Source organism: Oikopleura dioica, chromosome XSR (genome assembly GCF_907165135.1).
Source record: "Oikopleura dioica chromosome XSR, OKI2018_I68_1.0, whole genome shotgun sequence".
NCBI classification, from domain to species: Eukaryota; Metazoa; Chordata; class Appendicularia; order Copelata; family Oikopleuridae; genus Oikopleura; species Oikopleura dioica.
Genome location: NC_137294.1, coordinates 2,755,620 through 2,780,906, shown reverse-complemented (window position 1 = coordinate 2,780,906; position 25,287 = coordinate 2,755,620). Strand labels below are relative to the sequence as shown.

The 25,287-nt window shown below is 39.8% G+C and overlaps 2 protein-coding genes and 4 long non-coding RNA genes across 7 annotated transcripts; 4 read left to right on the top strand and 2 right to left on the bottom strand.

The window, feature by feature from the left end:
• Positions 1–1,302: 1,302 nt before the first annotated feature.
• Positions 1,303–5,495, bottom strand: LOC145707262 (chromosome-associated kinesin KIF4A-like). Its single transcript, XM_081784760.1, has 12 exons — positions 5,384–5,495; positions 5,034–5,313; positions 4,473–4,989; positions 3,348–4,427; positions 3,035–3,303; positions 2,792–2,987; positions 2,585–2,746; positions 2,434–2,538; positions 1,953–2,309; positions 1,741–1,905; positions 1,619–1,690; positions 1,303–1,571 (listed from the first exon to the last, which is right to left on the bottom strand). Exons 1-12 carry the CDS (start codon positions 5,448–5,450, stop codon positions 1,467–1,469), a joined length of 3,375 nt encoding a protein of 1,124 aa, XP_081640886.1. The 5' UTR covers positions 5,451–5,495; the 3' UTR covers positions 1,303–1,466.
• Positions 5,496–9,289: 3,794 nt separating this feature from the next.
• Positions 9,290–23,355, top strand: LOC145707363 (uncharacterized). Its single transcript, XR_014134747.1, has 3 exons — positions 9,290–9,448; positions 9,490–9,541; positions 23,180–23,355. It is a non-coding gene; the product is annotated as an uncharacterized LOC145707363 (long non-coding RNA).
• On the top strand, positions 9,980–12,676 carry LOC145707798 (uncharacterized). Its single transcript, XR_014134771.1, has 3 exons — positions 9,980–10,323; positions 10,364–10,453; positions 12,438–12,676. It is a non-coding gene; the product is annotated as an uncharacterized LOC145707798 (long non-coding RNA).
• Positions 15,314–20,688, top strand: LOC145708370 (uncharacterized). 2 transcript variants are annotated; one of them, XR_014134824.1, is made up of 4 exons: positions 15,314–16,502; positions 16,563–19,762; positions 19,822–19,908; positions 19,947–20,688. It is a non-coding gene; the product is annotated as an uncharacterized LOC145708370 (long non-coding RNA). The 2 variants fall into 2 exon arrangements; XR_014134823.1 differs by having other exon boundaries at positions 15,314–19,762.
• Positions 21,720–22,618, top strand: LOC145707364 (uncharacterized). The gene is made up of 4 exons (XR_014134748.1): positions 21,720–22,108; positions 22,278–22,350; positions 22,397–22,462; positions 22,507–22,618. It is a non-coding gene; the product is annotated as an uncharacterized LOC145707364 (long non-coding RNA).
• A 954-nt stretch (positions 23,356–24,309) lies between the features above and the next one.
• On the bottom strand, positions 24,310–25,054 carry LOC145708782 (uncharacterized). Its single transcript, XM_081786481.1, has 3 exons — positions 24,852–25,054; positions 24,615–24,811; positions 24,310–24,501 (listed from the first exon to the last, which is right to left on the bottom strand). The coding sequence occupies exons 1-3, from the start codon at positions 24,985–24,987 to the stop codon at positions 24,310–24,312; spliced, it is 525 nt and encodes a 174-aa protein (XP_081642607.1). The 5' UTR covers positions 24,988–25,054.
• Between the last annotated feature and the right edge of the window lie 233 nt (positions 25,055–25,287).

The following is a 25,287-nucleotide window of genomic DNA, read 5'->3' as shown; positions in this document are numbered from 1 at the left end:
GGAGGAGTTCCAAAAGAGCTCTTGCTTGCATCAGACTCGGCTCGGACGTAGACTCCGGTCGATATCTACAAGTACTGCTACGAGTGCAGACTTGGAAAGATTGTCCGTCGAATCGATAAACAACCTGTTAATGAATTCGGCACTGCTGAGGGGAACTGCTACCTGTCCTGTCAGAAGAAATCGTATGATCTTTTCACTATTTTCTTTTATTACACTGATCAACCTTCATCCATCGCACAATACAAAATTTTTAAAATGAATCTTCGTTTTCTTCATCAATATAATACATTATATATATTGGCAATGTTCATGATTAAAGGCAGGAGCATTTCAAGGTTAGATTTGACCGCAGGTTTTTAATCCAACGCAAAGAGATTTCACCCAAAAAGAAACCATGCATCTTCATTGCGTCGAAAAATAAATGTATTTTTTACATTAAGTGGGTTAAACCAATTTACGGAAGTAATTTTATGTATCGCGGTTTGATTGGCCGGTTGGCCAAATTATTTGGCCCAAATATAACAATCTTATTGGTAATCCGAAAGATATATGAAAATCACTTTTTCGGGGCAAAAATCTACCCCCCATCTTTCTTGTGCTCATCTGAATTTTGCTTTAAGCAAAGTAATCACTGGAGGGTTAAATTCTAGCGAAGTAAGAAAACAGACAAAAGCTACGCTAGCACTTTTTTACCGCTTTTCAGGTCAAGGACGTCAACTTCTGCAAGACAAGAAATAATAATTGTAAGATAATGAGCAAATCAATCTCAAAATGATCACTGATCAGCAAATCTAAAAAACAACTTGGCCTGCCCTGATCGATGCGTTTTGACATCTAAGGCGAGTTCATCTTCGACCTTGGTTACCCAATAACAGTTTCTGAGCTCGAGAAAATTCGCTACTGAAATTTGGAAATTGATGATTCTGTTAATATTTTACACATACGGGAAGCTAATATTTGCTTGTTTATCTGGTCTAGACTTGTGTTCTGAGGCAGTTGGAATCTGATTTCATCAGAAATCCTGAGTCTTGTTGATAATTATTGTATTGACTTATATTTTTTTCATAAGCAAAGCCATTTCAATCTATTTTTAAAGTCTGGCGAAGCCGCTTCGCAGCTTCGTTTTGAAAAAAGCCGCTACACGGCTTTTCATAAAAGATCTTTCAGACCCTGACTCAGGTTTACTACTAAGGTTGTCAAGCCCCAATTGACCTACTTTTGAATGCTTTTTGGACTCCTGCGCAAGAAGTTGAAGACAACAACGATTATTTGTTTTACTTGGACTTTGTTTATTTTAAGTTTTTGGCCAAGGCAGTAGGTGAAAATCGGGGAATGAAAGAGTAGGAATGTGAAAGTGAAATTTGGTGGGTGAGTGGTGATAGTTAGGTAGCGTGAATTTTAGGGGAGGAAGGTCGTGACATGTGAGGGTGAATATGGTGAAGGTGAAAAGTTATATACAGGTTTGTTTATCGTTTTGTTGGCGTTTCCAACACGGCGGAATCGTCCAACGCTTTGAGATGTCTTCGCGCTGGAGGATCGAAGAGGCGGCCAGCTCTGCTGGGAGTCATCGGCTAAAATAAATGGTAAGATTTGAATTCGATAGAGAGCGTTTTCTTACCTCGGGTCGGTTTTCCCCGAGTCCATGGAGAGTTGTGTCGAAGCGGTGCACTTTTGTCTCCGTGGGGTTTTCCTAAAGCAAACATTTTATAAACTTGAAGTAAAGTACATGTATCTTCTTACCTTGTATTCGCCATCGCTTTCAATCGCCATGGGCTCGAAGTTCTTACACTTGGACTTGTCACAGCCGCAAGTATCCGAGCAAATTCGGGCAGACTTGCGGCAGCCACAAATTTTCGTGTTGCAGAACCCTTTGCACTTGCACTTGTCGTTGTTAGTGCGTCGGCGCTATAATTCATTTCATATGGGGATTGAAGGCATAAAAGAAAGAATACCTTTGGTGCGATTGATTTTCTGGCATTGCCTCTATTGTTGTCGCCAGTTGCATCCGGGACTCTGTTGAGAGCGTTTTCAGGATTGAAATCGGGGTCCCGACTGCGATCGTCCTTTGGAGTCGCCATCATCATCTTCGCGTTGGGAGTCTCGAAGATGCGAGAGTACTCCTGCTCAGTGAGATGACGCTTTCCAGACTTGGCTTTTGCTCTGGGCACTGGGAGAGCTGTCTGCTGCTGGAAACCGACTTCGTAAGTCGTGTCCATCGAGTTTTCCTCGTCAGAAGATTCCTCTTCGGTTTCTCCTTCCGAGGCTTCATCTTGATGAGCAACAGAAGTCTGCGCAACGTATTCTTCGTGCTAAAAGTACGAATTAGTAATAAAGAAAATATTTCATTATGCTTTTGCTACGATAAATGAACGAAGTGCTCACTTTTTCGTAGTCTAAAGCTTCCAAATTATACGCAAGGATTATATTATTAACCTCGAGCTTCATCAATCGCATTTCTTCTTGATGCTTGTTCTCAAGGCCCATGTATTTGTTCTGGAGGATGTTGAACTCGTCATGGATCTCCTTGAGATTCGCTCTCTAAAAATGAAAGTTATAATTAGGTTTTTGTTTGAAAGTTACTTACCAATTGGTCAGCATCTTCGGTCTGAATGAGACAATCTCCGCCTTGCTCGATCAATTCCTGGACGAGGAATTCGATCAGCTTACGAGCTTCCGCAGTATCTTTGATTGGGAGTCGCTTCGCAGATACTGGGTTCTCGTGCGATTCGGCAGAGTTGATCTGCTCCTGAAACAAGAGAGTAGGATGGAAGGAAGGAAGAAAAATAATTACCTGAATTGTAGCGATTTCAGCATCTTTTCGCTTGATTTTGTCCTTCAGGAGCTTGGTCATCTTCTCAGAAGCGCCGGGGAGCTTTGTACGCCGCTTCATTTCAGCTCGATCCTTATCGCAGAGTTTGACCTGATACTTGAGTCGTTTAATCTCCATTCGACACTCCAGGTCGTTTCGAAGCTGTTCTTTGAGATGACTAGAATCAAATGATTAAATTTGTTTTTCATAAAGAAACTGGTTTACCCAAATTTAAGAGATCCATGCGCCTTCGCCTTTGCCGAGTTCTCTGTTCTCTTAGCAAGGAGCATCTTGAGCTTTTTGAGTTCGGATGCATCCTTGGCCGACTGAATTTTGAGTCTGTTGGCGACGCGCTCATGCTGCAGTTTCATACGCATAATGTCGTTCGCCTTTCGACGGTCGGCTTTCTGAAGAGTGTTGATCTCTTTTTTGAACTTTTTCTCTTCTTCCGAGAACTTTTTCTGGTCATTACGGGCTTTCTTCACCAATTGAATCTAAATAATAGAGTAAGGAAAAAAGATGGAATAAAAAACTTTACCTTTCTCGATTTGAGATCCTCCAGCTCCTTTTTCAATTTTTCGATGAACTGCTCCTTCTCCCGTTTTTCTTTGACCAGTCGCTCCTTTTCTTTCTTCGCCTTTTTCAGCTTCGCGATCTCTTGTTCAAGCTCCTTCTGCCGGTTCAATCGCATCGCCTCTTGCTTCTTGTTTTTCTCTTTCGCCCCGTGCGACTTCGAGGCGAGAGTAGCTTGCCGCTCGTTCTCAAGTCGTTCGATCTTCTCTTGAAGCTCTGTGACTTGTCGTTCGTACTTGGCGCGAAGCAAGTGCGGGTTGTTCTCGTCCAGACTGAGGCATTTGATGTTCTGCTCTTTCGTTTCAATGTCGGTCTGCAGCGCGAAGAGATCTTCGTTGATTTTGTGCAGACGCATCGGCGAGTCAAGAGCAGCTTCACCTTCCTCAGCTTCGTTCGAATCGTCCAACCCGGAGCATTCGTCGATGTCCGTCAGGTCGTTCTCGTCTGCATCATTCTCTTCGTTTCTCACAAGCGCGTAAGAAAGCCGCTTCGACTTCTTGTGCGTTTTGTCGACGTCGAGAATGAGTCGCTGAAGACCTCTGAGCTCCTTGAACGCCTCGGCAGCGTTCTCGTCGATGTCACCATTCTCGACCAAGTTATCCTCCATAATTGTCATGTTGTTGTGCTCGGCCGAGAGTGCCTCTGCAGCTTGTTTCAGCTTTTCGAGTTTGTTCGAAAGAGCAGTTTTGTTGGTGCACTCGTCTTCGATCTGCAGCATCAGGCGATTCTGCTGCTTTGACGAGTTCGACAAGGCGAGCTTGTAGTCCTCCAACTGCGACTCCAACTGCTCCTTCATCTCGACGTACTCGGGCGTTTCGCGAGGATCGATGTTGACCTCGGTAGCGCCGCTCGCTCGTAGCATCTGAACCTGTTTTCGCAAGTTAATCAACTCCGCTTGAACAGGGTCTCGGTTCACGATCGGTTTGTTTTTGATCTTGCGCGCGCGATCGGCGTATCTCAGGGTTTGAATCGTCTCGTCATGATTTGTGTCTACTGGAGAAACACAGGCGATCATGAGAGTATGCGAGTTACCGCCCAAAGAATCCTAAATTGATAGTTAAAAGACTGTTTATTAGAATAAAGCGCTTACCTTTAGGATTCGGGTCAGCTTCGAATCTCGATACTTGACGTGGCTGTCGCCATCAGACAACGCGGAGATAACGTTGCCCAACGCCAGCAAACCCATGTTGATATTGACGCCCTCCTCTTTTCGCTGTCCCTCGGCGCCAGTTCGTTTGAGACGCTCGGAACCAGCGAGATCGACAAGTCGCAGCACAGCCGATTTCGAATCATCTGGATCTTCATGTGACTGTTGCTCCAGATGAATATTGAAAGCTGCGTGCGAACGAGAGGATGTGGCGTTCATATTTGTGCTACCGACGGAGCGCTGAGTGTTGCCCTCTTTTAGCTTTTCCAGAAGCTCGGAGGCGGAGTTTACCTCGGTTCTGGAAAGCTCGGCGACGATGGTATCGCCGTTGGGGAGCTCTCGGACTTGAAGGAGCTTGGAGCTTGTTTCCGGCTTCAGCAGGTCCCGGATCTCTTCTTTGTACAATTCAAAGTAGCTGACCTGCAAGCTACTTTTGTACTTGTCTGCCATTGAGGCAATTCTGAAACAAAGCTGTTAAATTGATTAAAAAACGAGTAAATTTACCTTTCGAATAAGTCCTCGGCGACACGTGGGAGGATTCCATCGTGTTCTCGGTCGCGCTTTCCGAACTCTCCTCCCATCGTGTAGGTTTTGCCCGAACCAGTCTGTCCATAGGCGAAGACAGTCTGGTTGAACCCGTCGAGCAAGCTGGCGAGCATCGGCTCTACCGTTTGGTTGTAGATTTCCGTTTGCTCGACGGAGTATCCAAATACTTTGTCGTAGGTAAACTGGCTACCTCGACAGTCGATTTGCGGGCCCGCAGCGATAAGGCACTCTTGTGCCCCTAAAAAACAGATGAAGAAAAATATCTTTTTTTTTATGTTAAATTGAAAGCTCTTTTGTCTCTCTCTTACCTTCATCGATCTCTTTCTTTGAGATTGGCCGGATTCGGATATGCACTCGCACATTATCCGACTTCATTCTGGAAAAAAATAAAATTAACTTTTTGCTGCGTTCCGTTTTTGAAAAAAAACGGTGAATGAGGCAGTCTGCAAGAATATTTTTCAGCGCGCCGTTGTTTTTCACGTACTGATGGCGTGATTTTACGAAAACGGTTGGTGATGCTGATCAAAATCAAAATGAACTTTGCAACGAAAAAAATTTGCAATACCGTTCATGCTCGCGAAAGACAATAATAACGTCAAAATTTTCGAAATGGTCTTCCATAAATTGGTTTAGTCCCATTACAGTGAAACCCCAACTTAAGGCCGAGCAACTTAAGGCCACTTTTTTGAAAAATCCCCGAAATCTGTCATCCGAAAAAAATCCAACTTAAGGCCACTTTTTTTTCAATTTTTATTCACAGTGAGTAAATCGCAGATTCACTTTTAAATAAAAAAAAACTCGTCAAAATTATTCTCCTCCTCCGCTGATCATAAAGTCGAGAAAATGTCCGCGTCGGAATGTCTTTTCCATCATGTTTCTTTCGAAATAGCCCATTGATAATCTTCTTTGCATCACTCTACTTCGGTGTCTTCACTAGAATCTCTGCATATCTTTTTTTTTCTCGGCATATGTAGGGTTTTTCACGGGAGCGCGCGGGGCTCGGAACGCCTTCTCACCGCGATTTTAATCTTCACAATTTGTCTATATTTTTTCATGAAACTCACAGATAGTACCAAATCGAAGGTGTACATTAATAATTAATAATTATAATTTAAGTTAATGTTGAAAAAAGGCGAAAAGGGGGGAATTTTTTGGAAAATCGCCTCCCAAACACTGATCACACTTTAGCACACTCTTCATTTTCGAATATGATAAACTTTAGGCACTTAGTAATCACCTCTAAAATTTTGGAATAGCAGGATCTGGTAGGACACCCGGAAATCTGCATTTAACTAGAACTTTCTGGCGTTGCGCGGGCGCTGGAGTCGCGCACGGGGTCACCGCCTGGGCTGAAAACGCGCATATTTACTCACTCCCCCGGAGAGCAGTCCGAACCTTTCTGTGGAAGGTGACGAAATAAAGTGGTTCGATGCAATAATTGGGGGATTTCCGATTCCAATATGATAATTTCATTGTAAATAATGTGACTTACCATCGAAAATTCCGAAAAAAGCTAATTGTCAATTAGTTTCTGAACATCGGTTTGCAACAAGGGTCAAGATTAACAAAAGTAAAAGAGCATATTCCTTCGGGACAAGGAATCAAAACTTCTCCAGAGATTTAACAAAGAAGTCAAAGCAGGCTATTCATATTTTTTCCGGAGAAATCAGCGTCGCATATGTTGTAAGATACTCATGTTTAATAATAACTCTTATTTAGCTAAAATAACTATGAGTATCGTGTTCACCATGTTCAAAAACCTATAGAAAACTATTTTGGGAAATTTTCACTGAAAAATCACCCTTGCACCAAATGCGCCAAGACAGCGCGCGCCGCACCACAAAAACCTTGACCAGCGCCTCTGATTTTTGTATTTTTGGAATCAGCGGGTCAAATTATGCCTACAGTGAAAATTTCAGAAAAAAGTGATAACTACCATTTTCCCGTGAGAAACCCTAGGCATATGTCATGTGGATTCTCTTTTCTTCTTGCGACATGTTTGCAGCAAATATATTTTTAAGAGAATGAAAAAATAACCTAAGGTTTGATTCAAATAGCGCATTTAGTTTTTACAATTCATACATGGTTCGTGCGAGAAATTTCTGATAAGACCCTCCGCCTTTCATTTTTGATTCCCATGATTCAGTCCCTTACTCCAGAAAGAGAAAAATTTTAGCGTCATCCAACTAAGTTGGAGAATCACCCAACTTAAGGCCACTTTTCAAATTAGCTGTCATCCAAAAAGTGGCCTTAAGTTGGGGTTTCACTGTATGTCAAAAACGGAAACGTTTTCAAAATATGTCCAAACGTCATCGCATTTGTATTTCTTGGCTAATTGGCTACACAAACAGGGTGAACTCTGAATAGATTTGATTCCATGGTCATTGACGAGTTGTTGTTTATTATTTCAATTAATATGGCGTGGAAGGGAAGCAGTGCCACGCGCGCTTGGCGACTTCGTCTTTTTTCCTGACAGGGAGCAGAGCAGAGACCGAGAGAATGAAATGCGTCCTCTTTATCATATCTCTTTGTGTTGCGTCTAGGTCGAGTCTTCGAAGAAGGCCAAGAAGGAAGGGCTTTTAGGGTAGAGTGAAAAGTTTGATCAGCCAGTGTCGTAATAGCCTGCCCAAGATCTCCCCCTTCGAATCAAGATGCCAGCTGGTACAAGATTAATCTTCTCGTCGACCGAAGACTTTATTACGCCGACTCAGATGTAAGTATTGAGTGTTTCAATGACGGGCTGAAAAAACTGATCATGAGAGATTAACGCTCGAAGCAGGTCTAGTTTCAGCCATGTGAAGTGATTATTGGACTCTATTGGAAATAGATTTTCACACTTCTGGACGAAGGAAAATTTACTGCAAAAGATGTGGAAACCGATTGGTCTGTGATTCAAGCAAGAAAGAACCAGAGCGGGAAGTAGAGAGACCGGAGATAGATCCTCCACCAGATTACGACCAGCAGACTATGGCAAAATATCCGTTAGCTCCGACAAGAACTCCTAACAAAACGACTCTGAAGACGACGCCTAGACCCATAAGAAAAACAACTACCTTTGTTAGCATCAAAACTACCATTGCAACTTCTACTGAGCCAACTGAGAAAACTGTCACTACTTCTAATACCAAGACTCCATCAACCACAATATCGTCGACGACAACAACGACGACAACTATGATCACAACAATGACAACAACAACCACCACAATAACCACCACCACAACATCAACAACAACAACTACGACAACTACAACAACAACCACCACGACAACAACGAGCACAACCACAACATCAACAACTAAAAGAACTACCACTAGCACGACAACAACATCTACCACCACGAGTACGACTACAACAACGACTACAACAACGACTACAACAACGACTACAACAACGACTACAACAACGACTACAACAACGACTACAACAACGACTACAACAACGACAACGACGACGACAACATCAACGACGACTAGCTCAATCAGAACCATCGAAATCGAAATCCCTGATAATCTCAAAACATTGCGATTGGAAGGCTATGATTGCGGCCGAGTTTTTTTCATGGAAAAGGGTTAATTATTCAAAGAAAAATCTCTAAGTTTTTGCTCTAACCTTTATTATAAAAGTTCGTGATGGAGAAACAAAAGAGCTAGGAATGATTGGCGACCCTCTTGTCACTGAGAGAATTGTAAGCAACGAATAAAGGCTGTGTAGATAAATCTTTGTTGAAATTTTCAGAACATACAAAAAATGCTGTTTGCAAGTACCTTGGTTTTGATGGAAGAGTGCCGGGAAATGCGGAGCCAGTTGGTTGGTTAAATGAAGATGAACTTCCATTGACACCCTTAACATGTGGAATCGGGTAAGCTAAAAAATAATGAACTATTTCTCAAAGTTGTAGAGAGCTGAACCCTGGAAATCTGAATGAACATGAAACTCGCTTTCAAATAACTCGATTGAATGGACAGTCTTCGAACTTCCCCTACTACTTTCTGCCTTACGAGCCTCACATAACCGGACCTGGATCAGACTGTCACAATCGCTACGGTAGAGCGGAACTGAAAATATGCTGTGGAAACAGTGGTAACAGAGGAGATAGTCTTACCCGAAGACGAAGAGGACCTCTTCCAGAGGGAAAATGCCCAGGAACGTTTAGTTTTAACACAGAGAAGTTATTTCGCCAAAAGATAAAATTGAACTTCAAATAAAGAAAACGCAAAATTGGGTGTTTGGACACTCTGGGCTGGCTGGAGTAACGGCTGTGACGAACGCAATGAGCTCCAAAACTTTGAATTTTATGAAGACAGAAAACGTGTTCGTCACTGTGTTGACCCTGACAACATCGATTCGAACGAGTACCTTTGCTGCGATGGGTAAAACTGACAAATTAGGCTCTTGGAAAGGAAAATTTAAGGCCTTTCTTCGAAATCGATATATGCGACTATTTCCCCGCGTATTATCCTGAGGTAGAAGTCTCCAATTGTGGCAGGTCGAAAAAAATTTTTTTTTTTCTGATTGGCTCATCTGAAAGAGCTTCTCAAACTGTATAAAAAACGTTTTTAGAGTCTGCTCAAATCTTCGAAATTTTCGACATTTGGACTTGATAAAGGTTGAAATTCCGAAATTTTAACTGCTCATAGAGCAAAATTTTTCCATAACAAAATTTTTTTTTTATTTTTTTTTGGAATCTCTATAGTCGAATCTATGTGCTTGCGAAAATTGAAGCAAATCGGGCAACATTTGGGCTGTAAAAATTTTTTTTTGAGGATTAGTTTTGCACTAATTTCGCAAATACAAAGCATATACTTTTATTAAATTACAAACTACAAAAAAGTAATCAAATAGTGCTCTGAGGTCACTTGAGGTCATTTGAGGTCATCTGAGGTCATCTGAGGTCATTTGAGAACAATTTTTTTTGCCGTTAAATTACATTTTTTTATTTTTTTTAATTTTGAAAATAATAATTTTGAGCAAAAATATTGCTCATTTGATTTTGAAAATTTTTTGTTTCAATATCGATCGACGGTGAAGTGTACACATGCGCTCGCGATTCCGGAACTACCTCGCTCATTAATGATTATTTAATGGATGCATCAATCAAAATCACAGTATGAAAAAAAAATTTCCAAACTAATTTCTGGCTGGCAGTTCACTTCGAGAAAGTTAATTCTGTGAAACACACAAAATTGAAAGAGAAGAAGAGAAAGCTAAGAGAAAGATTGTTAATAATTTTCGATACCAGTGACAGGTATACTAAATATATATATTTATTCTTAAAATTATATAAGACGCTTGTTAATTGCAGAAAAAATCAAAAACAGAAGAAATCCTGCCAACGACTGACTCCAAAGAAAGTAGAATTCAAACGAAGACAGAAGGTATGCTTTAAAGACTTCCCCCACGGTTTTGGCCTAGATGGGCCTCGCGCAGAAAAAAATTCTGAAAAAACAGTATGTTCGGTGGTCCTTCTTATACTTATTTATTATAATTATCGTTTGACTTATTTTTTAAACAGATATATCTATTACAAGTCTAAAATTATAAAAGGGAATTTAGGCCATTATAATTCCCTCATTTTACATTTTTCCGTAAATCGGAATAGCGCGGACCAGAGTTACAAATTTTGTGAGCTAGCTGAGGTGAGCTATATGAGCTAGATGAGCTACAGCTCAGCTCAGCTCAGCTCAGCGATTTCGAGGTGAGGGTCAGCTCAGCTCAGCTCAGCTTAATTTTTCTGAAGAAAGCAAGCTCAACTCAGCTCAATGGTTCTTCGAGAAAAGTCAGCTCAGCTCAGCTAGCTCAATTTTAACCTCGACTTAGCTAGCCCAGCTCAGCTCAGCTTGAAAAAATTGTCAGCTCAGCTCAGCAAGCTCAGATTGAAAAATCATCAGCTCAGCTCAGCTCAAGAACTAACAGATAAACCCCAGCTTAGCTCAGCTCAATTTTTTCGACAAAATCCAGCTCAGCTCAGCTCAGCTCAGTTGTTTTCAAAGGGGTCAGCTCAGCTCAGTTCAGCTTAAAAAAATTGTCAGCTCAGCTCAGCTCAAAAATTTTCAGATAAGCCCAAGCTCAGCTCAGCTCAGATGCTTTACAAGGGGGCCAGCTCAGCTCAGCTCAGCTCAATGGTTCTTCGAGAAAAGTCAGATCAGCTCAGCTAGCTCAATTTTAACCTCAACTCAGCTAGCTCAGCTCAGCTCAGCTTGAAAAAATTGTAAGCTCAGCTCAGCTAGCTCAGTTTGAAAAATCATCAGCTCAGCTCAAAAACTAACAGATAAACCTCAGCTCAGCTCAGCTCAAATTTTTCGAAATAATCCAGCTCAGCTCAGCTCAGCTCAGTTGTTTTCAAAGGGGTCAGCTCAGCTCAGTTCAGCTTAAAAAAATTGTCAGCTCAGCTCAGCTCAAAAATTTTCAAATTAGCCCAAGCTCAGCTCAGCTCAGCTCATTTTTTTCGAAAAAATCCAGCTCAGCTCAGTTGCTTTTCAAGGGGCCAGCTCAGCTCAGCTCAGCTTAAAAAAATTGTCAGCTCAGCTCAGCTCAAAAATTTTCAAATTAGCCCAAGCTCAGCTCAGCTCAGCTCATTTTTTCGAAAAATTCAGCTCAGCTCAGTTGCTTTTCAAGGGGCCAGCTCAGCTCAGTTCAGCTTAAAAAAATTGTCAGCTCAGCTTAGCTCAAAAATTTTCAAATTAGCCCAAGCTCAGCTCAGCTCAGTTCATTTTTTTCGAAAAAATCCAGCTCAGCTCAGTTGCTTTTCAAGGGGCCAGCTCAGCTCAATTTCGACCACAGCTCAGCTAGCTCAGCTCACAAAAAATTTTCAAAAATCTGCAACTCTGGGTCGGACCGAGAATTATGATCACTAACGTTCGTTACACCTTTAATAGGGATGAACCTGAAATTGTCAACAAGGCAATCAAGGCCATCACGGCCAGCATGGCCATCAAGGCCATCGACCCGACCAAAAAACTCGACCTAGTCGGAAATGGTGGGGTTTATATTGGCACCGAACGATCCTACCATGGATTTTTTTTTTGATTTGATCGGTGGTGGGGTTTGGTCGGTGGGTGGTCGGCTTAAGTCGGTTTCTTTGTGTTTTTCGTTTTGACCGATTTTTTTCATTTCTCTCTGGCGATAAAAGAAAAAGAGATTGTCGACAAGGCCATCAAGGACATCATGGCCATCGAGGCTATAAAGACCATTTTAGAAATCAGCAAAAGTCCCTATAACCTGAATTCAACAACGCCCTCAAGGCCATCAATTCTAGAAAGTTGCGGGTTTCCTTTAAGACAGGCGCGGAGCGCACACCCGCTTTTTCTGCTTTCTGATCGTTGATTATTGCTTCAAAAGTATAAAAATTGATCTGCTTAGTTAAAACCATGGATGCTCGAAAACAATACCTTGGAAAAATCCCACGATTCCTTAATTCCTTCGAAGTGTCAAATGATGGCTCGGGGACCATGGCGAATCTTACCTTTATGATGTCTCGTGTCGTGCAAAGCCAACTCCCTGAGTTTGCTCCAAAGCAAATGTACAGGGCATTAGAAGATATATTGGAAAGAACCGAAGCCACTATGACTGTCGAGTCGTTTTTCGTTTTCCATTTTCAGGGCGGGCCTGTCATAAATTGCTCTTTTGAATGTGCGGTACCGCTTATCATATGAATTTTCGATTATAATCGGGATCATGGCTGTCGAATTCGCGTCCTATGATCTGTCAAAAAATTTTAGTGTGCGAATTAATATTTACGCGTCGTTTTTCTATCTTTCGCGTTCGTCTCGTTCAATCATCTTCAGAAAGCTTTAGAAAAAGATAATAGAAGTAAGCGCTTTAAAAGTCTCCAAAATTTCTCTAAAAATTAATTCTTTTTCTTTTCGAGTGACGACAGTTATCAAATAACCAGCTCTGATCTAGACGATCGAGAAATTGCAAAATTTATGGTTAAGAGGCCTCTTGAGCTTGCTGTTATATTTAAGACGATCTCTTCGAAAGAATGGCTCAGATTAAAAGCTGAACGATTGGTTAAAAGTTTTTCTTCCAAAAACTTGACAAGCCTTCAAATTGGAATCAAATATCTAAAGAAACAATAGATGTTTTGGAAATGACGAGGTGTTTAGACTACAGAATATATCAACTTCATCGTGCATATGATGAGCTACGTCTCCAACAAAGAATAAGACGATCTTACAATCAAGGTGGACGACATCAGGGTTATTACGAATTACTGTGTGGAAAATTTGTCTCTCTCACATCGTTGTTTCCAAAAACTTGTGGTAAAATCGAATTATATGATGTGGAGTTCATTTTTCTTTTTAAGTCGTCGTCGTGGATGAGAAGTTCTGTTATGATGTCAATGTTCTACGATGTTTATCCTTTTCTTTCACTCTTTCCTTATTTTTTACGTGATTGTTACCCTTAAGCAATTTGTTCGATAAAATCTTGGATAAGGATTAATTGTTAAAGTATTTAGACGATGTCCGAGTTTGGCGTCTCTATGATGCCTGTTGAACCACCACCAGATGATTTATGCGCACTTGGTCCAGCGCCAAGCGTCATGAATATCGATTCTATTGATGCTGTGTCTAACTATGACTTTGACCCCAATGAAGCTCCTGTTAATCTTCTTCAAGTACCAAGGTTTTTATTCGTTCAAGATTGATTGAATTAAAGTTAATTTTGCATTTCAGTGTTCTTGATCTCGAGAGACTTGATAATCTAAATGAACCGCTTGGCACAGCTCCGTCAATTCTTAATATTGACACCATTTCTGTTTATTCCCACGATGAGGTTCAGGCGAATAACTCTGAACTGACTGATTTAACGGAGGTTTTTATGGTCGAGTTCCAAGTGTGATGAATCTTGACCAGGGTTTCGAAAAATTGGCAGCCATGCGGCGGCGAGGATTTATTCATACTCCGCGCGCCCTTCGCTTACGGCCTCCATTCATTTTTCGAATCCACGCTCTGGCGGCAAAGCCAGCCGCTGGCCGCTGGATTCCACTGGAGACCGAATTTCAGCCTCGGATAATGTAAAATTCGGACTGGGTCGCGTTAACGCAAGATGAATCACCAAGTGGCCGCTGAACCCTGGCGGCCAGCGGAGGTGGGTCTCTAAGAGGTGGAAACCAAAAGAGTATGAGTGGGTTGTGGCTGCCGCCTGGCCTCGTATTTTTCGAGACCCTGATCTTGACCATATAAACACAATGAACGAATGCGTTCCAAGTGTACCGTCTTCATCAGATTTCGACATAATGAACGGATGCGTTCCAAGTGTACCATCTTCATCAGATTTCGACATAATGAACGAACGAGCGCCTTCTGTGCCAGATATAAGTTCTCTTACGATTGATGAGGATTCAGAAATTCAATTATCGACGTCTTCAGTGAATGAATTAGGAGCGGAAGCAGATTGCTCTTCGCACCTGCAAAGTTATGGTCATGAAAATGTGAGTGAGGATATACAAGATTCCGACTACACTTACAATCATGTCAACGGGACAGAAATTCAAAATTCGATGGACACACCGGAGAATCAATATCTGCAAGATCACGAAGAAACGATGGAAATGATAAAACAATCGCAAAATGGTCACCTTGAGGCGCTTACGAAAACTGAAAATGTCACACGATCACGCTTCCAAAAAATCGCACGCAAACCAAGCACTCATAGACCAAGTCTTCTTGAGTGCAGTCGGACGAAGAATTTTCCATTAACCAGAACAAATTCTTCAACTCGTTCCCTAAGAAACGCGTTCAAGAAAGAATCAAAAGCAAAAACAACAGGCTTAAGGCAAGCTCTGGCAAGAAGTAGGCTCCGCGAGATCGCCGCATCGGTCGAAATCACCGATCAACGGTCTGCAGACTCTCTAAGAGAGCTTAGTTTTCTATCAATGACTGATAAACTTGCCACGAAAATAATCAATGATGTGACAAAGATAATATCGTCAAAGAAAAAGTCAAAATTAGGTGATATTCTCTCAAAGGTATAATCGTTTTTTTTTAAGAATTTTCTAACATTCTTAAGCTGAAATCTTCTCCCGCTTTTACGGCGAAAGAAGCAGAAAAACTTTTTGCAAAGTTTTTAGTTAAAGAGCTTAATACAAAAAGGGTGGTAGGCGGCCTTTTGAACAGACCTTCAAAGAATGAAAAATATTTTACCTAAAAATTTTTCTATCTTTACTTGTCTGCCCAAACGACCGCTTACAACCCAATAGATACAATGGACCGACGTCTCGTCCATCGATTAAATTGTCCAATTATAAAGGTGATGGGTCCTAGCAGCGCTCAGGCCCGACCGTTCAGAGTATCATTTCAAAATCTCGATAGAGATCTCGGCGAGTTGATCCAGTGGTAGCACACCCCGGCCGGACGCGGGAAACCGTTGTTCAATCCCAGGACTTGTCTAGCTTTTTAGCTTGAGCGCTGTTAAAATCCATCAAAGGATACTCTTGTTGTCGTAAATGTGGAAATAATTTTCCAACATCTTCTACTGCCTCAGCATTTCATGATCATGTTAAAATATGCTCTGGTCGAGTCTGCACAGGAAAGATAATAATTATCAGGATTGTCTAAGTATGCTGTGTTCTTATCAAAAATAAGATTGCAAAAAGCACTTTTCTTCTTTGGATTTATACAATAATCACCTTGGTAACTGTACGGCTTCCGTCACAAGCAAAGACTATGATGTGAAGCTATTGAAGAGAAAAGATGCCTACAAATGCTGTGGAAGTCGTCCAACAAAACAGAATGGCCGGGTAAAACGACAGCATGAGATCAGACAATGCGTTTTGCCAACCTGCTTTATATGCTGCCAGAGGATCCCATTAGAGCATATTGAAGACCACGTGAGTAATCACAAAGATGACTTCGGCTCCGGTCTAGTTCAAGCTGTTAGAGAAGAACCTGTCAGGGTGCAAAAATCATCTGAAGAGCCTTATCTTCTTGAAAATCAAGAGGCACCGCATTCATCAAAAAATTTGCCTACAGTGTTAACGAAAAATGTCGAGGCAAGTGAGCAGATGCTTTTTATGCCTCAAGAAGTCGGGATTCTATCAAAATCAACGATAGAGCATTTGGATGCTGACGTTCGTCTCGAAAAAATATCACGCGCCTCTAGAGAAGAGGAAGGAAGTGTTGAACAGAACCAAGAGCAGGAACTAAACATTCAGCCTCGCTCTATTCTTAAAAAGAATAAAACGACGAATTCTGAGGAAGATGACTCTGATCCTGATTGGATAGATGAAAATCCCGCTGAGCGGCTTGAACTTGAAAAAGAAAACTTGATAGGTGCACTTGAAGAAATTGCCAGTACATCTTCCGTTCCAAGTATTTTGGAAGCTCTGTCAACTTTGAAAACAACCGAGGAAATTAAAAGTGAAATGCAAAACCTGAGTGAGCAGAATCAAAATACTCTCATCAAAATGCAGCTTTTACCAAGGTTTGTGAAGAGAAAATTTTATAAAAGAATAGAACAATTTATAAAAGATTATAATTCTAGTGAAATAATGAAAAATATGCTTGACAAATCAACTTGGAAAAATGAGAACGTGATTTTAAAAGCGGTATTAAAAGAAAATAATTCGCAAGAAAGAATTCATGTTCTTTCCTCGACATTTGGAATTAAGGACCGGTCAAAAAGTCCAAAACAATATTGATAGAGTAAATGGAAAAACACCCTATTATAAATATCGGAAAGTTGAGCGACCTCGCTTTAGAAAAAGAAACTGAAGAAGCTTGCAGATGAAAAAGAATCTGGGGAAAATTATGCCAATTTCAATCAGATCAAATCCGCGAATATTTCATTAGATTGGATTATAAAATTAATGAATTTTACGATCTCCATCATGTCTATAATCCTATATTTGTTTCGGCAATAGACGCATTTCTTGACGAGAGAGCTTTCATTGATCCGAGTCAAAAGAAAGCAACTCTAAGGGAATCCTTAATTCTTGACCGCACTGTCTTGAAATATCTTCGTGAAAAATGTGATACGCGAACCCATAAAATTGACTTGCTACGACCAACGACTCAGTCTCTGACCACTTCGAGAAGAATACTGAAAAAAACTCTTGAAGAACTTCACGCTGAATTTATTAGTGAATATCCACAGCTTACACACCTAACTTTGAAGGAGTTCAAAAGTATGACTCCATTTTACTACATTCCGCCCTCACGTACAACGCAAGTTGTATGCGCCTGCGAGATAGGGTCTTAAATCGTGAATTATTATAAATTTATTGTCACTGTAATGGAAATCACACCATGATATGATTAAGACCATTTATTAGTCCTGCCTTAACAAGGGAACTTATGAGAAGGCTGCGCAGAGCCTTGGAAAGAAATTAGGACAGGAGACTCTTTTCTTAGATATCACAGTTCATCGCAGAATCCGTTAACAGGTCCTAACAAGATCTTGAGGATAAAAAAGCCCCCCTCCATAAGACGTTCCCGCATTGGCAGGCTTCAATTTCAAAGAAATCTTGGAAAGGAGCACCTGTGCAACAACGGACAAACAATATTGTGTCACTGATCGTAAAAAGAAGACAAGTTGCTTTGTTCACCCAAAAAATTCAACATCCTGCAGCGACTGCACTCACAAGAGTTGCGTTGGTCCGGATGAATTTATGGAAGACTTTGATCGAGAAATATTCGAAAAAGTCGTACAAATGCATCCTGACGAGACCGTTGCCTTTGACAGATTCGAACTCCTCAAAGCTGGAGTTAAAGCTGAGACAGCTTTTGTTTCTGGTAGCGAAACTCGCGGTAAAATGCCAATACGGCAATTCTTCGATCAGCTTAAAAGTATGACGAGAGAAACACTTGCCCATAGCATCGACAAGAGCAGAAATAATGAAGATCTTAAAGTATATGAACATGGAGATGTTAAGCCAGGGAGTCTTCATCTTGAGCCGAGGGTCTTAAATTGTATCGAATGAATACGTCAAGTGTGTCTATAAGCAAGAACTTTCTGAGACCCGTGGAAAGCTTGACTACGCCTCGACGTTTGTTCTTCAAAATAATACTGCGTCACAGTTCGGGATCAGAAAATTCATTAATTTCGCTTGGCTTGTTTACATGAACCCTAAAAATAGCATGAATATCTTCAAGCCGGGCGCCTTGGATTGAATTGTAACGTTTTAACGGCGGTCGCTCGATGGAATGAAAACGAAATACAAAAAATGCAATACTTTCATTTTCTTATGGAGAAGAAATTTGCCGGAGCGCCGATTGAGGCGGAAAAAATGATTGTTGAAAATTTTAAAAATCGAAACATAAATTTCACAGTCATTAACAGGATTTCTGAAAGGGTTCGAAAGGGTTAAAATTTGCATTTTAATGTTGACGATAATTCCATTATGGCTCGTCGGTAGGTAATGGTCTATTTCGATCTTGCGGATTTATAAGATCTTTGAATTTCCCGAACCCTGTTTTACATAATGCGAGCTCTGAATTCAAATCGAGGGAACATTTTCACCATGCCATTTCAAATAACGATGGCCTGCGGAGAACTTATATTTTCAAAACCAGCCGCCATGGAAAAGGTATTTTTTCCGCGAAACTAATTCTAGAATTCTGAGGCCTCGTCGATGGCGCCCATAGTCACTGCGCTACCACGATAAAAAATGCGAAACTTGTAAATCGCTGTGGTACTCTTGATGAATGCCTCGGATTCTTGAAGGAAAATGAGCAGAAGCTGCGGACAGAAGAAAAAGAAAAACGCGCAAAACAAAATTTTGCTGGGCGAGAATATGCCATTCTCAAGAATAAAAATGAAGAGACCACGAAATCTTCCGTAAATCTCAACATACCGTCAATTAAATCGATTCGTATGATAAACTTCGACGCAGCAAGAGGAGCTCTTTATGCAAAAGACATAGTCTGCAGCTGCGATCTCTGTTCCAGTGGAAAAATTAGTCTCTGTGTTCGAAATTCTGGAAACACATTTTCCAGAAAAATCGGACAGAAAGACGGAACAATAATTATTGATAATAAAAATCAGCCTCAAAGAAGACCCGTCAATCTTCGAGAATTATCAAACAAACAAACAATCAGCGATTACGTCTACTCTGCAACAGATATTCAAGCTCAGTTAAGGGTTTTAACGACCGAACGTCATTAACTAAAACAGGGCTATATGCTCTAGAGAACCCTGATTAAGATTGCGCTCTTAAGATTAGAAAATACAAATAAAACAGTCAGTATCCTCTACCCTGTGGCCCGCCAAAGGTGTGACTCTAGAGCTTTAAAACCTAATTTTCTGTTTTTCTTAAGCGAAATATCAAAATCTTCTCTGAAAGCGGAAATTTCCAAAGTCCGGGGTCAAAATCGTTATCTTGTCCGAATTTAAAATTCGAGAAACAGATTTTTGCTCATATCCTACATCTTCCGTCGGAAACATGACTCAAGGCACTTATAATGACCCAAGCCTTAAGAAACGAAAAAAATTTGTGCACCATTATTGCTGTCATCAAAAGATGAAAACCACGCGGCACTCTTGATCGTTAATGTCAAATCTCGCTCAGTTACTGTCTATGATACAAATGGGGCTATTGGAAATTATCAAAACGCCATTGATAGTTCGAAAAAAAAACTTCTTGATACTATTGGAAAAATTCTGAATGATCAGGGCCCTTGGAAGAAAAAACGCGAAAATGTTCCGCAAACGAATCGTGATTGCGCGGTCTATGTGCTCAACAGGTTAAAAAAAATCTTTAAAATTATTTGTTGCTTAAAATTATTTATAAAAATTATTAAAGAATTGAGCAAGAATTCAAAGCTGGAACACCAGAAATAACATCGTCGAATATTCTTGAGATCAAGGAAAATCAACTCAAAAAAATTAAGTATGGCAATATTAATAAATACAGTTCATAAATTTAAGTCATTGGGTGTGCAATAAAACAACTCCATCAAAAAGAGTCGCACAGCATTCAAGTGAAGTCAATGCTGAATCGAAAAGAGTCCGTTTTTCCTAATCTGGAAATATCACGATTACATTTTTTTTCCTCGTTGTTAAATACAAATATTCCTAATTGTTAATTCTTGTTTTTGAAATTCTCTTTTCTGTGAGTAAAAGAAAGGCAAAAGAAAGAAGAAATCAAATCATTGAATTCAGAATGCTTATAATTTTTTTTATTGCCCGTGTGACTATAAAATAAAACAGCCATTCTTCAATCAAATCCTGAAACACAGAAGATATTTAATATTTATCATCGATTCAAACTGTCTGTATGTTCTCATAACGGAACATGGGTGATGCCTCGACACAGGTCAGAAAAATGAGCGCAATATCTATGTTAGAAAAATGGAAAACTAGTTAATTGAAAAATTGTTTTCTCCATCTTAAGCGTAAAATATAAGATCGGCTGCCCGTTTAGCGCCCCGTCGTTATCTATTTTTCAGAGACCCGTCTAATCTGAACGATGAATTATATTCTTCGATTTTGTAGAGCTCCGACTTCTTCACTTTTAGTCTTCTATTTCACTTCTACTTTCCTTTTATTTCTAGTCTGAGTTTCAAAATAAATCTTTAGATTTTTATAGAGGGCTTTGAAAGAGTCGCTCTCATTCCGAGACTTTGACCAAGTTATCCCATTTTGATATTTTCAAATTGTTTGTATAAAAGAATAGGCTTTGATGATCATTAAGCAAAAATAATAAAGATAAAATCATTTACCGTTCAGATTTGACGGGTCTCTGAAAAAACGGTCATGGCGGGGCGCTAAACGGGCAGCCGCGCTCAGCCGATGTTCTATCCATAATATCCATGTTCTATCCTTAATATCATACATTAGTTATGGAGTCTTTATGGTTCAAAGGGCATGAACGAGAGTGCTGGCGCCGACCATGTTTCTTCGGATACGAAAAAACAAATTTCCTTCTCGGAGATTCACAGGACTGTTTGAATATAAAAAGATGATAGAACAGTTAGGTCTACGCGGAAAAAATACTTTAATGGGGGCGTCCTTATGGAGAGATAATTTTGAACACATTTTCTTAAAGCTCTTGATATGCCTGTTCAGAATCGCGAATAAACATCATATCGGGGGTATTGGGAATTCGAGAAAAATTCGATTTTATGGTTTGTGGGCCTCTTTTCGGCGGCCATCATATCTATATCCCGATGCCCCCGATACAATTTTTAATCGCGATTCTGAATGAGCATCTTGAGATCTTTAAGTAGACGCGTAAAAATTTTCAAAATATGAGGGTGCGACCTGCTTTTGGTTTTCCGCGGAGTCCCCTTATATATGTGTTTCATTAGCTAAAGTAAGAAATTATTCAAACACCACTTTAGATAAAATATTTCGGAAAACACAAATTAAAGAAAAAAAACTGGATTATTACGTCATATTCTGGTGCCTGTTTAACTGAATTAGCAGTCCTGATGAAAGTAGGACAAATCTGCGATGAGGAAAGAAGACCAATTCTTCAAATCAAGAGCCGGAATGCCTGGAACTATGGTGAAAATCTACCGGAGAGATTTTTATGCGAAAATTGCCATACAAATTGTCATTCGCGCGTCTCCGGAACAGTTCTAGTCTATGCTGGACACAACAATATTCTGAAGGCATCAACACTGGCATTCCAAGATGTTGACCTAGATAAAGCAATTCAGGATAGTTCTTTCTCTATCTAAATCGTCGCAAGAACATTTTTTTTATCTATGTCCGATTATAAAGATAATTAACAAAATAAAAATAAAAGAACTTTTCAAAGGTTTTACATAGAACCCTTACATCGCTGTTTACGAATGCAAGAAAAATCCTCTTTGTTCAACCTTTTCCACTTGCTAAGCCGCTTAGAACAATTGAAGAATCAACACAAAAATGGCTCAAGAAGATATTAAGTGCAAAAGTACCTAGCTTAGCTAACTATTATCGAGTAAAACAGGAAGAGGTTTTCATTTAATTGGAAATAGAACTAAAAATTGAATGTTTTTGAGTACCGATTCTTCAGAAGCCTCAAACAGCATTTTTTTTCGCCAGATAAAGTTCATCTGAAAGACAATTATGCTCGTCAATTAATCGTCTCAATTATTCAGGTAAAATTGAGGATACTCATAGAAGCTTAGATTTAAGGACCCTGCCCCCGGCATCATTCTTTTCGAAAAATGGATATTAAGCAAACAAGTCCTTAAATAAAGAATATTTTACAGTAACTTCAAATATCTTACTATCTGAAATCTTTGCCTTTTAAATTATTTTTAATAGAGCGTCGAAAAACAAATTTTAACAGCGAATGACAGTTATCCAGAACCACGGAGTCTTCCTAAACGAAAGAAAGGTATTTATAAACATGAAAAATATGGTCGAAATCCTCAGTGTTAAAGTTTCAGATCGTCAAACAATCTTCTTTGACTGCTCTAAACTCTCTCTTATGCCGTCGAGAAAAAAAAGTAATTGCTTGTATCTTTATTTTTTAAATTTTAAAAATATTAAGGAAATTTTCATCGCAGAATGCCTGGATTTTCTGACTGAGAAGATTTTTAAAAGAAGAACAAAACGAGAAGGAACAAACACAACATGCCTCATTCTTTTTAGTTTAAAGTGCTTTTACATTTGCATCTTACACATATGCACGGTATAAAAATTATTTTTTTGTTTTTAAAATTGATAAAATAATCGTTTTCATGTTTCAAATAAATAAAAATATGTAATTTACCGGCAAAAAAAAGTTGACCTCAAATGACCTCAGATGACCTCAAATGACCTCAAGTGACTTTAGAGCATTATTTGATTAATTTTTTGTAGTTTGTAATTAAATAAAAGTATATGCTTTATATTTGCAAAATTAATGCAAAACTAATCCTCAAAAAAAAATTTTTGCAGCCCAAATGTTGCCCGATCTGCTTCAATTTTCGCGAGCACATAGATTCGACTATAGAGTTTCCGAAAAAAAATAGAAAAAAAAATTTGTTATGGAAAAATTTTGCTCTACGAGCAGTTAAAATTTCGGAATTTCCACCTCTGACAAGTCCAAATCTCGAAAATTTCAAAGATTTGGGCAGACTGTAAAAACGTTTTTTATACAGTTTGAGAAGCTCTTTCAGATGAGCCATTCAGAAAAAAAAATTTTTTTTTCACCCTGCCACAATTGGAGACTTCTACCTGAGCCAAACAGCGACTACAACAACGAGTACAAACCCCGCCATTCCAGTTCCTTCAGCTCATCTAGCTCGAGCTCCAACTCATTCGCAAGCTCAAGCAGAGAACAAGCTTTGTTGTCAATGAGAACTCATATTTGGTAATCTAACCTGCAATTTGACAACAACAGATAGATCTTACAAGCTCGGCCCAGCAAATCTACGAATCTGAATCAAGCGACGTATCAATTGATTCTGCATACGACCAGAGTTACTCTTACCCTAGTTCCAGTTCATATTCCAGTTCTCAGATAAAACGTTAGAAAATTTTTTGGCAACAGATTATTTATTAATCCTAGAAACTTTAAGAAATACATTAAATAAACCACCAGTATATACCAAACTGTGTTCAGATTTCATCCTCTGGACGGAGGATCTTCGATCCAGATTGACTCAAGCAAGTCCAAAATGACATTTTCCTTTGATAAAGAAGTCGATTTAAAGGCAAGTCGATTTAAAATTCAGATGGTGAGCGGGATTGACGGCCAACTCAATTATTAACATCTGTATATATGAAGCAGTATCCTCGCAATGTTGTATCTGATTAATTTTTGATAAAAAATGAAAGGACTTGAGTTCACGAGCGATTAGCTCTGCGCCCGCAGAAATCTAACTCCGCTCATTGTTCATTCTTGCAACGCAGCGTTCATTGACAGAACCCTGTATATTTATCTGCCCAGGAGAAAATTATCGAGAAGGACCTTTGAGTTGATAGAAAAAGGATGAACAACAATCAGTGGCGAACTACAGGTATTTTCCTTTGAGTGTGAATTTAGTAGAGACCATCACATTCTTTCAGGAATCTTGCTCGCGATTCCTTGTGCGGCACTGATTTTATTCATAATTATTTGTTATGTTGTCTATGAGGTTAGAAATTAAACAGTCTTTTTGTTAATTTAGGTCAATTTACAATTATTTTTTTTTAGAAAAAGAAAAATCAAATTCATGAAGAGTTTACAAGGAAAACAATAAGTGAGCGAACCTCGGAAATTCAGTCGAATAAGCACTCTACTGTATAAAATTCATTCTGTGAAGAACTAGTGACTGTGTATGAAAAAAAATAGAGAATGACAACTTGATACGACCTTGTTTTATTATTTCTAATTATGGTGAACTCCTTCGAGAACAACAGTCTTCAGATCGCCGGGGCTGACTCTTAGACACAAGTTATCCAGTTCACAGGTTGATTTTTCTTTGTTGTGTTCTTCTTGCTCGCCGGTATTCCAGGAGAATCTCTCAAAATGGTCGATAGGCACATCGCCTCCAGCCATAAACTCCTTCGCGCGTTCCGTCTGGAAATTTGCTTTATTCACGTTTTTGAACTGATATCTTCTCAAAATGACTATATGTCTTATATATAATATAATTAAAGATATTTAAGATAGAGTTAAAAATATAGTAAAACGATTCCTAAAAAGTGCGTGAGATCAATATCAACAGCGTTTCCAGCTTTGTCAGCCGCCTGGTAGAGATGCTCGATTCGAATAACCACTTCTCGGTCATTGTTGAACATTCCGAAATGTTTTTGGATCAAGATAATCTTCAACTGAGGATCAAGAGCCTTCGTCAAAATTGGACTCGACTTTGCCTGGAAAGTTTGTCCTTATAAGGGTGTTAAATAAAAACAGACATTACATCATACCCGGGTATAAAAAGACTTGTGGCTTCATAAGAATCTTTTCCTCCATTGGCTTGTCTTCGAGTGAGCCACTCTTGCCCAGGAAAAGGAAGTGGCGTCCTCGAACCATGAGACCGTCTCCAAACTGACCAGGTTCCATTAGAGGCTCATCAACTCCACGGTGATCGTCGACAGTTATTCGTCTTTCAATCGGCTTTTCTGATACTTTTTAAAATTTGTATCAATGAAGCAAAAAAACCTTCCTGTGAACCATAAGATCAATGGACCCCTCTGTCATTGAGCCACCAGCTTCAGCTCTATCAACAAGCACAGAGAAAAGGTTTGAATCGTCTTCAACAGCGATCCTAGAGTTGATGGGATAGTAATTTCCTGCGACGCCAGTTTCTGCATCAGTGGTGTTCAAGTCGAAACAAGCTCTGTAGTCTTTCGTTCGTTTCAA

What these genes read in the sequence shown, in the direction of transcription:
- LOC145707262 (XM_081784760.1), bottom strand. Translation starts at nt 5,450, where the DNA reads ATGAAGTCGGATAATGTGCGAGTGCATATCCGAATCCGGCCAATCTCA. An exon ending in GCCGAGGACTTATTCGAAAG is followed by an intron (nt 4,990 to 5,033) that starts GTAAATTTACTC and finishes GCTTTGTTTCAG; the next exon opens with AATTGCCTCAATGGCAGACA. An exon ending in CTGAAATCGCTACAATTCAG is followed by an intron (nt 2,747 to 2,791) that starts GTAATTATTTTT and finishes CTCTTGTTTCAG; the next exon opens with GAGCAGATCAACTCTGCCGA.
- LOC145708782 (XM_081786481.1), bottom strand. Translation starts at nt 24,987, where the DNA reads ATGGAACCTGGTCAGTTTGGAGACGGTCTCATGGTTCGAGGACGCCAC. An exon ending in ACAAGTCTTTTTATACCCGG is followed by an intron (nt 24,812 to 24,851) that starts GTATGATGTAAT and finishes CACCCTTATAAG; the next exon opens with GACAAACTTTCCAGGCAAAG. An exon ending in TCACGCACTTTTTAGGAATC is followed by an intron (nt 24,502 to 24,614) that starts GTTTTACTATAT and finishes GCAAATTTCCAG; the next exon opens with ACGGAACGCGCGAAGGAGTT.